At 38.2% G+C, this 14011-nt stretch overlaps 1 protein-coding gene across 1 annotated transcript in view; it reads left to right on the forward strand.

The window, feature by feature from the left end:
- Window positions 1–3507: 3507 nt before the first annotated feature.
- Window positions 3508–14011, forward strand: part of LOC125481112 (centrosomal protein of 192 kDa-like) — a gene marked incomplete at its 5' end in the record, with an annotated part of 35307 nt that continues 24803 nt past the window's right edge. The window contains 4 exons of the mRNA XM_048592263.1: window positions 3508–3647; window positions 4796–4888; window positions 6273–6388; window positions 8972–9154. Coding sequence (XP_048448220.1) covers window positions 3508–3647; window positions 4796–4888; window positions 6273–6388; window positions 8972–9154 — 532 coding nt within the window. The remainder of the gene's footprint in view (window positions 3648–4795; window positions 4889–6272; window positions 6389–8971; window positions 9155–14011) is intronic.

The following is a 14011-nucleotide window of genomic DNA, read 5'->3' on the forward strand; positions in this document are numbered from 1 at the left end:
TGGGGACAGGTCAAAGCTATTGAGAGGTTCGGAAGAAATTTGCTAAATTGACACTGGTATCAAATGGGAAGAAACTGAGGCCCATTTCACTGCAGTGTGAAAGGATGCTCAAAGTGATGTATGAATTTTAAGAAAATTGAAGGTAGGTAGTTCATATTAGTCAATTCATATCTACTGGGTATACATTTAGAGGGCATGGAAAGAATAAAGGAAGGAATCATTGCGTATTGTCTGTCTGGCTCTAGCTACTTCACCATTCAGAAAGTCTTTAGGAATCTTTGGTCAGGCATATCTACAAGATCAACAAATTTACACCTATAAGAGTTCTAACTAACATGTAAGTTCTGGAGAGGGCTGTCACATTTCATGGATTGGTCCTGCCGCAATATACCCAAAGGGCACTGCAGATAGCAAGTTGAAAATTGGATGCATAAAGCTCTACTTTAAAGATACTTGCAAATGTGAAATTATGATCTTAGCTGCCAATCATATCATTTGGAAATAATGAACTGACAAGATTGGTAAATGGCAAGGCCACCTGTGGGCTAGTGCACACTGCCAAAATATCCATTGCCATGGCAACAGATTCCCTGGGACACAATTACCACAAATAGTAGAGTTGAACATTAAGTTTGAGTGGGGCTGAAACAACTGCAAACCTTGAATAAGGATGACTTCTAAGGAATGAAGGCAGAGCTGGCTCGAGTGTTTTGAAGGTTCAGCAGCATAGACAATTGAGGAACAATGGCAGATTTTTAAGCAAATATGTATTCCAGTGAGGAAGGAGGAAGTTGGCTTATCCTCTTCCCAAATATGGTTAACAGCAAAGGTTAAGGGTAGCATCAAATTGAAAAAAAATTGTATACGGTGTGGCAAAAATTATTTGTAAGCCAGAGGATTAGCAGGTTTTCGAAACCAGCAGGAGACAGCCAAAAAAATGAAGAGGAAGAAAATAAACTTGAAGATATACTTGCAAGTAGTGTCAAGATGGACAGCAAGAGCATCTTTGAATATGTAAAAAGGAAGAGAAGCCAAAGTGAACATAAGCCCCTTAAATAATAATGGGTACCAGGAAGTGACAGAGGAGTTGAATAAGAACTTTGAGTTAATATTCACAGACAGTAGTAATAGCATTCCAAAATTACTAAATAATCAAGGGACAAAAGGAGGACAGGAAATGAAATAAATTCCTTGCCTACTACTAAAGGTAGTGCAAGGAAACCTAGTGGGGCTAAAAACCTTCCAGTCTCCTGGACATAATGGAATACGTCTTCAGATATTAAAGGAAGACTTAGATAGTGGATGCACAGTTAGTAATCTTCCAAGAATCCTTAACTTCTGGACAAATCCCAGAGGATTAGAAGGTTGCCAAAGATAGCTAGTTTAACGTCTGATATTGGGAAAATGTTAGAATATATTTTAAAGGATGTAATAACAGAGCGTCTTGAAACAGATAATGTAACCAAGTAGACTCAGCAAGGCTTCTTGAAGAGGAAATTATGCCTGACAAATTTACTAGATTCCTTTTGAGGAGATAACTAACAGGACAGAAAAGGGAATCAGTGAATGTCATGTATTTGGATTTTCAGAACATGTTTGATAATGTACCACTCACTAGGCTACTTAGGAGCCCATGGTGTTGGAGATGATGTATTGGCATGGGTAGAGGATTTGCGAATTAACAGAAGGCTCAGTTGGGATACGGGTAACATTTTTCAGGATAGTGACTTCTAACTTGTGGTGTGCCACAGAGTTTAGTGCTGGGGCTACAATTATTTACAGCATTTCTTAATGACTTGGATGACGAAACTGAATGTTCTGTTCCCTAAAGGAAAGCAAATGGCAAGTATGATATTATGCAGAGGAATATAGATGGGTTAAGCAAGTGGTCAGAACATTAATGGAATATAATGGAGGAAAAGTGTGAGGTTATGTACTTAGTGGTAAGAATAGAGGAGGTGAATATTAATTTAAATGAAGAAAACTACGGAATAGAGGGTTTTGGGAGTCCTTGTGCATGAATCACAAAAAGCTGGCATCCAAGTTTAGGGTAATAGTGAAGACAAAAGGAACGTTGGCATTTGTTTCAAAGAATAGAGCATAAAAGTCGGGAGGTTTTGCGAAGGACAGAGTTCAGACCACAGCTGAAATTACGAATAGTTTGGTAGTGCCCTTTGTATCAAGTGCCAGTACATCTATCCTTTATCCTAGGGAAGATTCACTAGGCTGATACCAGGTATGGAGAGACTGTCTTATGAGGAGAGGTGGATTAGGTTGGGCCTGTATTTGCTGGAATTTAGAATGACAGCCAACTTGTTTTGAAACATGTAAAATTCTTAGGTAGATGTGGAGAGGTTGTTTTCCCTTGTGGTAGAGTGCTGGACCAGTGGGTATGATCTTAAATAAGAAATCAACCATTTAAGACAGTGGTGAGGAAGAATTTGAGGGTAATGAACCTGAAATTCTTTACCACAGATGGCTGTTGAGGCTGGGTCATTAAGTACTTTCAAGCTTGAGATAGACAGACAGATTTTTAATCATTAAGGGGATCAAGGGTTATTGGGAAAGTGGAATTGAGGATTATCTCAGTGAGTTGGAGGATTGACTTCTGCATCTTATGACTTTATGCTCGTGCTCATTGATTTAGATTTGAGGACACTTGGGTCCTTTAGATATCAGCACTTCCCAATCTTTCACCATTTAGGAAATTCACCGAAGCTACCTTCTTCTAACCAAAGTGATGAGCCCTTATTGAATCATATTATATTCCACCTGCTGTGCTCTTCCCTACTCTTCCCTACTAGCCTCTTTCCTCTTTCTCATCGACTCTCATTCCCGTCAGGTTTTGTATTGTTTGTAAACTTGGAAATATTGTAATTAGCCCCTGTATTGAAATCATTAATCTAAATTATGAATAGTGGGAACCTAGGCATTGAACTTTGTGGTACCCTGGTGGTCATGGACCTGGGAATTACCCATTCCGATACTTTGCTTTTTGCCTGTTAATCTATTATCAATCTGTGCTAGTTTTAATTTTGTTTACTAATCTGCGTAGGACTTGCTTGAAAACCTTGTAAAAATCCAAATGCAGTGCACCCTCTTATTGATTTGAGTGTTAACCTTCTGAGAAAAACTTGTCAGGTTTGTCGAGCATGATTTTCCATTCATATCACTGCTGATTCTGTCCAACCTGACAATTTTTGAGATATCCAGTGATTGCCTCCTTTGTAATAGTTGGTATCAAGCTGATGATCTGTTGTTCTTTGTTTTCTCTCTCCTGCTTTTCTTCAACAGTGGCATTACATTTAGCAGTTTTCAAACCTGCAGACACCATTGGAGAATTAACAGAATTAATGGAATGATGATCACCAATGCTTTGAATGAAAAGGGGTTAAATAAATTTCAAATAGCGCAGGTCCATTTATCTCCTGTGAAATCTTAATATCTGTGTTTCATCACAAATCTTGAACTATAAACTGTTGTAAACTTCAATGCTACAATTTTTAGACCCTTTAGGTGTAGCTGAGGACTACTTTGCAAGAGTTGACATAGAGGTTGACACACCTGGCCCCTGTACTGTTATTAACAGTGTACCACTCTGCGCAAGAGTTGGAATTGCCAGAATACATGCTCCTAAAGACCTACAGGTATGTCATCACAAGCACTTAAAGACACACATAATTTATTTGTTCGCTAACAAATTTGTGCGTGGAAATAATGCATAATGGAACCAGGCAAAGTTTAGGATTAACTCCTGTTTGGTTTGATTTTCCAATTCTACCATCATGGTTTGTACACCACTAGAGATTGTTGATTCTTGAGGGTAGAAGAGAAGAAAATCTGAATGCTGTGAAGTTTTATATTAGTATTAATTTTTGTATGCTAGACAGATGAACTAAAATAATTTTCTGTACTAGCAAATGAATAAATATGATATATTGTGAAGAACTCTTGGGTGCGGATGCGGTTCAGTTCTGCACTGGCGCTTCTGCTTTTTATAATTTTTTATATATATATTTTAGATGAGTGGAGTGATGGCATGCTAGGCAAACTTGCAGATGACACTGAGGAAGGTATGTTGTGGAGATGACAGAAGGAGGTTACAAAAGGTATAGATACGTTGAGTGTGCAAAAAACTGCAAGATGATGTATAGTGTGGGAAAACATGAAGTTGTTCACTTTAGTAAAAAAAAAAACAGAATTTTGAGATGCAAAGAGATTTGATGTTCTGGTGCAGGAGTTGGCCAAGGTGATTTGTTTCAACTAGAATTTAGAGTAAGGGGTGATTTAATTGACGTATATAAGATCATTTAATGGTCTTGACAAGATGACTGGATAGAATGTTTCCTCGTGTGTACAATTTTAGGGTCACCCTTTTGGGGCAGATGAGTATTTTTTTTGACAGTTGTGTGACCTTGGAACGCTCTCTATCTAAAATCCATGTAGATGAGGTCTTCAAATATTTTTAAGGTAGAGGCAGTCTACTTCCGTTCCTAATTCATAAGTTTAGATATTCAAACAGTGGCTGAGAGTTTAAGCCAGTAGCCAGCAGTTGATAAGAGAGCGCATTTCAAATAGATGTTATCAGCATCTGCTGTATACAAAGAGTCAGCATAAAAAGCTTTTGAAGACCAACTTTTTTTCTTTTGTGAATGTCTGTTAGATTGTTTGTACTCAATATTTTGTGAAAACATTTGAAACTTGTGATGAATGTCTTCCATTGTTAGTATAATATGCATTGATAGAAGTGTCTGCTGCATGTGCTCTGAGATTTGTATTATTTTTTTAAACTTAGACACTCATAATGTGTGCTCAGCCTGGAATGACATCTAGGCAAATTCTACCTCTCAAAAATGCAGGAAATATTGATGCACAACTCCAGATTCAGGTATGTTAGTAATTACCTTTTTAAAGACTTCATGAGTCCTTTAAATTATGTAATACATAAAACTGTGTTCTTAAGCTTTATTACATAAATTTATGCAATATCATTGTAAATCTTTTTTCCAGTAATCATTTCAGTAGCTAGCACAATGGCAAAATATGAAGAGAGCCTACTATGAACTCGTCTTACAATGTCATGCTAACCACTTTTTAAAAAAAACTTGGGAGGGATGTAGTTATTAACTAGCTTTGTTCAATCTGGTCTCTGGCTGTGATAAATGCCGGGCATTGTCAAACTTATTGTCTAACCCTAGTTGGAATTATGTGGTGTGGGCCTCCTTGAACCATTGCAGTCCTTTTATGGTGCTGAATTTTCTGTGATGAACTCAAGATGGGGAATTTAGTTTGACCCTGCAAGAATGAAGGAACAATAAATATATATGTCAGGATAGTGTTACTTGACACATCAATTGTGTAACACAGCATTACTACTTTTGCCTTTCTCTGCATTGAGGCTGTCGGGTAGGGAGATGCTGATGTGTATCCTGTTGCACATGTGGCTGGATGGTAGAGGTTAAATGTTGAGCCGATTGGACAAACTGCTCTGTCCTGGATGGTGGTGTGTTTGAGTGTTTTCATGAGCAGCTGTCCAGGTGTGTAGTAAGGATTCAGTCAAACTTCAGGTTTAAGATGACTCATCTTAGAACTGCCACAAGATTTAGTTGCTTGAATGAATGTACTTGGCTGTTTTTGCAGGTGTAAACTCATTTTCCTGGGGCTTTGTTTTTGGTTTGTTAATTAATTTAAATTTTGCCAGTTTATTTTGCGATCAATGAGCGAAGTTACATTGCAATACACGTTTAGCCATTCTTAATTGAAATTAAAAGTTAATGCTTTTGTTGGAAAGGCACCTTCTTTTATATAAATGTAAATTTGTCAATAATTAGGGCACTGTTTGCCTTAACAGTTTCTCTATGAAACTGATAACACAGTGTGGAGCTGGAGGAACACAGCGGGCCAGGCAGAATCAGAGGAGCAGGCAAGTCAACGTTTCGGGTTGGGACCCTTCTTCCCATTTCTGAAACTCTCTTTTGGGAGTGTTTGATCAACTTCAACCTGGTCATTTCACAGTATTTGAGTCTTATGATGCATTGTGAGTGTAGCTATCTCTGTGCCAGAATATCTGAGTGGTGGAGGTGTCATAATGTGCTGACTTTTAAAAATGTTTTTATCCACAGTCAACCAAACAGACAACACTTGTCTCCTTTTTAATATTAACTGTTCTATCTTCAAATTTATTTACATAATTCACTACTGAATTTGGAACTTTTTATTTGCTTAGTTTATGGATACCTAATTTTGAATTTCCCATTCAAATTTTATTTTAGACTGCAGAATCCTGTTTTTTGGCAAAGCCAGAAAATCTTTTAATTCGACCTGGAGAAGAACTGGAAGTTGTGGTTTCATTTAATCCTCCAGTGGACACCCAAAGCACGATACAAAGGTATAATACTTAACGTTACCCTTTTTGTTTTTAGAAAACTGACTACACTAATGGCCTTCCTTGGACACTGCCTCTTGCTGAGCAGCACCTTACCTTTATGGTCAACATTATTTCCAGTACCTTTTCCGTTATTGAAACTGACTCTTTTCACCCATGCAACTTTTTACCTCAGATTTTGTTGTTGATGAACCCTTGTGTATGTCTAAATTATCAGCAGATTATTACTGTTTTCCTCCCACCTTCTATAGGCTCCAACTTGTTCCTAATTGTAATACTCGATTTTTGTCGTGGTACAAGTTGTGCTCAGTTGTCACTCCTCCTCCCTTCCTCATTTTCCCACCACTCATGAAAATTATTGTCTTCATCTTTAAAAATCTTTTCTTTGTTTGCAACCTACACTTTTTTTCCTCTAAGTCTAATTCAGGAATTGTCAAACTAAATTTCAGTGGCTCCCTATCTTAAGCTATCAAAAACCCCCAACTCAAACTGTCCCTTCAAACAATCTATTGGTTGCCCTCTTAACCTTGAATGGTTCAGTATCCCTTTGCCTTAATGCCATCTTTGTAGCACCTTGATGTCCCTTTTATTTCAAAGGTACTCTAATAATGTTACATTTTTAACAAATCCCTTGTCCAGTAATGATTGTGACATTTTACAGTACTGTTCTTGGGAACAGAGCCATTAGTAAACCATAGGGCCCTTGAACCACCTTCCCGGTGAGTAAGATTTATGGTGAACTTTTCAACCTCTGCTCCACCCCCCATTAATTCTCCTGTGGCTTGATTTATCTTTGGGCTCCAAATCTCCATACTTGAGTAAATTCATTGTTTGAACATGTACAACCTCGAGAATGGAAAATTTTGAAAGCTTTCTTTTTGAAAAATTTCTGTGGAAAGGTCACCGCACCCAAAACGTTAACTTTGCTTTTTCCTTCACATGCTGCCAGACCTGCTGAGCTTTTCCAGTAACTTCTGTTTTTGGTTCACTAATGTCCTTTAGGAAAGGAAACTGCCGTCCTTACCTGGTGTGGCCTACATGTGACTCCAGACCCACAGCAATATGGTTGATTCTTAAATGCCCTCTGAGCAATTAGGGATAGGCAATAAATGCTGCCTGGCCAGCGATGCCATCATCTTGTGAATGAATAAAGGGGGGAAAAAAAGCTACAGGAGAGGCTGAATAGGCTATTTTCCCTGGAGCATCAGAGGCTGAGGGCTGACCTTAGAGGTTTATGAAATCATGAGAGACATGGATTGGGTGAATAGCTAAGGTGTTTTCCCCAGGATAGTGGAGTCCAAAACTAGAGGGCATAGGTTTGAGGTGAGAGGGGAATGATTTAAAAGGGACCTAAGGGGCAACTTTTTCATGTAGAGTGTGGTGCATGTACGGAACGAGCTGCCAGAGGAAGTGGTGGAGGCTGGTACAATTACAACGTTTTAAAAGGCATGTTGGATGGGTATATGAATAAGAAGAGTTTAGAGGGATATGGGCCAAATGCTGGCAAATGGAACTAGATTAATTTAGGATATCTAATTGGTCCAACTCGTTCGTGCCAAAGGGTCTGTTTCTGTGCTGTGCAGGTCTGACTATGAATGTTTCATCTGGTAGGAGAACCTCAAACTAACTGCTTAACAATAAGATATTGCTTGTTTAAGACAGATGAGGTTTTTTTTTCCTGAGCGTGGCATTTGAAACACTCCTCAAAGTGAGTAAAGCGGGGCCCTTGAATATTTTTGGTTGAGTTGAACAGATTTTCGATTGATAAGAGCCATTCCTGCAAGGAGTCAGGAAAGTGTTAAGGCCACTGCCATAATCTTATTGAGTGGTGGAGCAAGCTGTGGGCTGAATAGCCTGCTGCTTCTAATTTCCTATTTGTTCACCTGTTGCTGAAGCTCTTATTCATTTCATTACTTCTTAACTTGACTATTCCAATACAAACATGGCAGATATTCCCATTAACTTGAGGTCATCCCCAAAGCTTTGCTGCCTATTTCCCTATCCCCACTTTGCATACTAAGCCAAACTGGTTCCTGGTCAAACAAACCTTCAATTTAAAATTGTCATCCTTTTTTACTTTTAAATCTGTCATCCTTATTTTCAAATCTGCCCCTGGTCTCCACCCTATGCATCTTTAGTTACCTCCAACCACACAATCTTCTAAGATTTCTATGCTCCACTAATTCTTTCCTTTCCGTTTACTCCCAGTGTAATTGCTCTATTGTTGGTCTTTGTGCCTTGAAATCTCTCAGCCCCCAAGATTTGGAATGCTTCCTTTTACACTTTCTGATCCATATGTTTTTTTATTTTCCTGCTTTATCGCACACCTCTTTACCCAAACACTTGGTTATCTGCCCTGATACTTCCTTAAGTGGCAAATACTGTGTAGATATCAATTATATCTCAGTCATTCCTTCAAGTTCTTTTTTTTAACTGAGGCTTTTTTGAAATTTTCTTTTTTTCCAACAAATGCTTACTTTCAGGTGGATAAACAAATTGGAATGAGGGAAATGCAGGTATTGATGATGAAAAAAGTGGTTTATTTCAGTACTAAGTAGTTCTAAAGAATTATCTTCCTGTTTCTAGCCATTTGACTATCCTCGTCCAGCCTTTTGGCCCTCAGTATGAAGTTGCTTTAAAAGGATTGCTTGGGAAACCTGAATCAGTCCAGTCTATCACTTCATCTTCAAATTCCTCAGTCGGTGTACCACCAATTCTATCCAACAAGCAATTTATGTCATGGGGCGGAGTTTCTCTTGGAAGGGCTGTGTAAGTACAGTTGCCATTGGCAACTAAAATATTGTAAGATGCTGTTAATGTTGAATTCCATGAGGAACAGGACTATTGGAGCTTGAGTTTTTTTCGTTTTAATGTTTGGTTTGTTTTGTCTGTCTCTCTGTTCCAATTACTAATTTATAATCTACTATTCTTAATTTTTCTTTACTTGAACCATTTAGAATGGTCCAGTTGTAGAATTTATGTATTTAATGAAACAGGATAACACAAAATCACATAATTAGCATAAAATGTCAAAACGACTGTTATGTACACTTTGTTATTACAACATGCCTTGCATAGGAAATGTTTTATTTCATGGGCAGAAGCCCCACTGGTTGAGTTTTAAAAGACTGGACAGCATTTTTAAATAAATTATCTAGTTATTTGAATGAAAGCTTCTCAGATGGCTGGAAATTTGCATTTAGTGTTCTACAAATTCTAAAGCCATTAAAAAACCAGAAATGGGCAATCTAAAATAATGCATCAGATCATTACCTTGCACGAATGTGAATGGCCACGTCTTCTGACACATCTGTCAAATTCCAGGCACCTTGTATATTCATCTGGGTGTGGATCAAGCCATTTGATGCAGTCAACCTAGCTAATAGTGCATGGCTGAGAAAGGAACTCTTTCAGCTATAATTATCAAGTCTAATCTTTTAGACCTGAAGTCAGCTTGCCATGACCATGTTTGAGTAATTGCTAATTTGGTGAGGGAAGTCATGTGATGAGCCACCAAACCTCTTTTTTTTTGTTTTGAGAAATGCTTTTTTCCAGGCCAGTCAAAGATGTCCAGAGGAAGATGCTGAAGAAGGTTCCCAGGGGATTCACTCTTGCTCTCTCTATCGTCCAAACTGCGAACTTGCATGTTCTGTCTGTCAATACAAAATCAACCTTGCAGCTGCTGACTCCAGGAAACCAAATGACAATACTTATTAAGGTCTTCTAATCATCTTGCAGAACCTAGGAAAATCCTTGAGCCCAGTTTGAAGCCATCCAAGGCATCAATCTGCCAAACCTATATAAATTAACCATTTTTAACCTGTGTGCATGTGAGAGAAATCCTGAATGCTTGGGTGGTGAGAGAGAGTGTTTTTATTATTTGTATCTAGATAGTGTTAAGCACAGTAAATACTGCTCTCTGTCTTCTATTTTAAAAATGCACTCTGAACTTTCTGTGGATTTCGTAGTCATAGACATAAATGTCACATTGCTTGTGGTTCTAGGCAAATTACACAGATTAAGTACTGTGATTCAGTTTATTTGAAAGTCTCATCAGTTTAATTAGCAGCTCAGTCTATGACTTGCTATTTCTATCTGTGCCATCCATGACGCTAAGGATTTGTTTGTCCTACCATTTTCCCCCTTTTGGGAAAATGTACCTTGACTGTACCTGAACCATCTTTTCTTAGAAGGTAGTTAATTGTTCAGATAGAGCTCTTCCCACCAACCTTTTCATTCTAAGCTGTGTTCTTGCCCCATTGAATTTTTCTCTCCAAGATTTTGTTTTATTTGGGATTGACCATTTGTCATTTTTCCATCATCATTTTAAACCTTACGGGACAATGATCACTGTCTCCTAAATGCTTTCTGCTGACACTTCATCTACGTAGCCCATCTCATTTCCAAGAGTCAGGTCTAACAGTGCATCCTTTCTTGTTGGACTGGATAGTTGCATGGGATGTATTTAATGACTGATTATGGCTGATTCAGCTGGAGTGGCAAAGAAATTCAAGCATAGAGTAACAGCAAGGCTACACTTGGATTTACTAGATACAATAAATAACATTCCGGGTTGTGCAGATGAATAGAAGTTTGGAAACTATTTGTAAGAACACAGTTGTAAATTGGCTAGATGGGAATGGCACACTAAAGAGTAAGGTGGCTACCTAGGACCAAAGTTTATATCAAAGTCATGTTAATGCAGTAATCCACAAAATGGTCTTGTTTATAAGGGAACGATTGTTCCAGGAACAGTTGCACAGATAGGTGCGTAATTCTGTTGGCGGAGGCCAAGGAGAATTTATGCCCTGCATTGGTATGCAATAATGATGGGCTGTTTGATTATTTTCAGAGCATGCAGCATTCAGCACAGGATGACTGTAGTCTTGTGGGTTTTAAATTTTGGAACTGAAGCAGGAGAACAGAACCAGCATGCTATTTGGAGGAGTATTTAACTAATTGGAGGGGAGAACTGAAAAGGAACATTTTAATATTTGTGAAAAGTGACAGCAAGCTAACAAAATGGAGAAGGATCTAGGAAGGAATGTGCAATCATGGGTGAAAAGAAAAATGTTCATGCAGAAAAAAGCATACTTCAAATTTCAGCCATATTTTAAACTGGGTGGAAAAACAGAAGTTGCTGGAAAAGCTTAGCAGATCTGGCAGAATCTGTGAAACCAGAGTTAATGTTTTGGGTCCGGTGAGGTCATTTCTGAGATGCTGCCAGACCTGCTGAGCTTTTCCAGCAACTTCTGTTTTGGCTTCTGCTTTACAGCATCTGCAGTTCTTTGTTTTTGTTCAGTTATAAACTGAGTGTATTGATTTGGTTTTTTGTGAAACACAACTGCAGAATGCAAGTTTTGCACCTGAATAATTTGACATTTTCCATTAAGCTTGAAGCATAATGTTGGAAGTAAATGTATTTCACTCATTCCTTCAGTACTTAACATCATTGCAATTTCACCTGCCTTCTATTCTATTGGAACACAAAATTGCAAATACAGCCCTTTCATGAGGACCAAAATTTGATCAGTAGATCTGATTTCAGGATATTTTTGAGAGCAAACTTTCTCTTCCCTCTTTTTCCCTAAAATAGAGTTAATTGTTTTGGAAGATATATTTTAAACATGTCTGAAGAGAGACTATGTCAAAGCTTTTTAATCTTTCACTTATCAGGACTGAATTGCAAGAAATGAAAAAACAACTTCAGAACCAAAGCAGCTTTTTATGTAATGTGAAGAGATTGCTGAGTGGATGGATCATGGTTGACTCCAGTACACGGCAAGAGGAATTGTTGACTGTCTTAGTTAGCTGACTTGCTACTTTTGAGATTAGTCAGTTCTGATTGGTCAAGGTATTATCATGGGGATGCATTGTGTCCCTTTGCTGTGGCCAGTATGCCAACCATGCTCAAACAGTCCATCCTTGTAAAACTTGGCATCGTGTCCAACAATAGATGTGATTCAGCTGTCAGGATTATTTACAAAATAATACCTGACTGTAAAGAATTACACTGGAAGTAATTAAATATCAGTTAGGCTCAGTGTTTATTCACACTTAGGGCTGTGTTCTTTGTGGGCAAAAGAAATATGGCTACATATAGCTCTTTCTCCAGTGGAAAATGTACAGCAAAGATGGCCAATCTCTGCACCACACAAAGTCCTGACTAATTGAAGTTGACCCCCCTAGTTTGAATCTTAGCAGACAGTTAACATTTCCTGCTACATCTCCATGCCAACCATAGTTCAACCGTCACCACCCTCTAATGCTGTACAAATTGTTGCTTTGCTTTGTTTCTGAAGCTTTTCTTAATCTTGCATTTCAGATCTGATGAGTACAAGATGAATAAAGTTTTCACTGATTTGCTAAGAGATACACAACCGTAATTCAATTTCTGTCTGTTAGACTTAAGTATTTTGATACATTCAAGTTGTTCATAAGTTCCTTTGCTCATGTGGCTACTGTCTGGTAACAGCTGTTGTACAGTAGTCCAATTTATTTCCATCATTGGACATATCAAATATATTGGCTGTAATGCACAATCATACTTCAAGTCTGAAATCATTGAAAATGTAGTTTCTTGTCTATAATCTATCCTGCAGTTGTGGCATGGCAGCATATTAGACCACAGCATTTGTTACTGTGATTTCGATATCAAACCAAACTCTTTCCAAACCTGAGAACATCTGTCCATTTCCCATTGCAGGTGTTTCTTGGTACAGAACTTTAGTCTGGCATTGTCAGCAAAAATCTGAGGACTTCATGCGCAATTTGACTTGGATGTCAGGAAAGTAAGGCGCTCAGTTCTGGTATCCAAGTAGATGTGTTCTATGAGATCATCTAAAGTGACACCAAACTGAATCTGCCAAAAAAAGTTCCAGAACACAACCTTGTTTCAAAATTAATTGACCCATGGCTTAAGTAGTTTTGTTTTGACCATCAACATTAGGAAGGCAAACATCATGCTCTAGGATGTTGCTATATTGCTATCAGTGTTGACAATATGGTGCTTGAGGTTGTTTTAAGTTCGTATGTCTAGGTTTCATAAGCAACAACCATCAGTCATTTAATGCTGAAATCAATACATGCAATCCAAAAGTTGCAGCAGTTACATCTAAGCTGAGGAAAAGACAGAAACAACAGCAATCTGACTGAAAACAAACTACAAATCATGAGTTCACAAGGATGGCTCTTGACAAGCAATTTTGTTAGATTTAGGAATGGGCAATAAATGTTTACCATGGAGGGAGTACCTACATACCCTGTACATAGCCCACAAAGCCACCACTATTCCTGACCAGAATAGATTATTGGTAATTCTGCCATCTATCAGTTCTGCAATTGACTGTCTTTCACTTCCAGGAAGATGTTGTAGTTTCAGTTACATATGCTCCCTTTGTTGCATTCCAAGAGACTTTTTTTAAAAAAGTTGTCGATAAGCAGACATGTCTTGAATAGTTTCGGTAAATAGCAGGTAAGTTATTTGCTGCTTGCCATAAAATACACCATTCTTTGAAAATCCCACCCTGGGTCTGTTTCCTTACTGTATCACTCTGACTCTGTCATCTTCATCTCCTTAGCCGAAATAATTAATGTCAGTTGATCCTCCAGAGCACGCTCATTGGG

Source organism: Rhincodon typus, unplaced genomic scaffold, assembly GCF_021869965.1.
Source record: "Rhincodon typus isolate 14 unplaced genomic scaffold, sRhiTyp1.1 hic_rhity00000906, whole genome shotgun sequence".
Lineage (NCBI taxonomy): Eukaryota > Metazoa > Chordata > Chondrichthyes > Orectolobiformes > Rhincodontidae > Rhincodon > Rhincodon typus.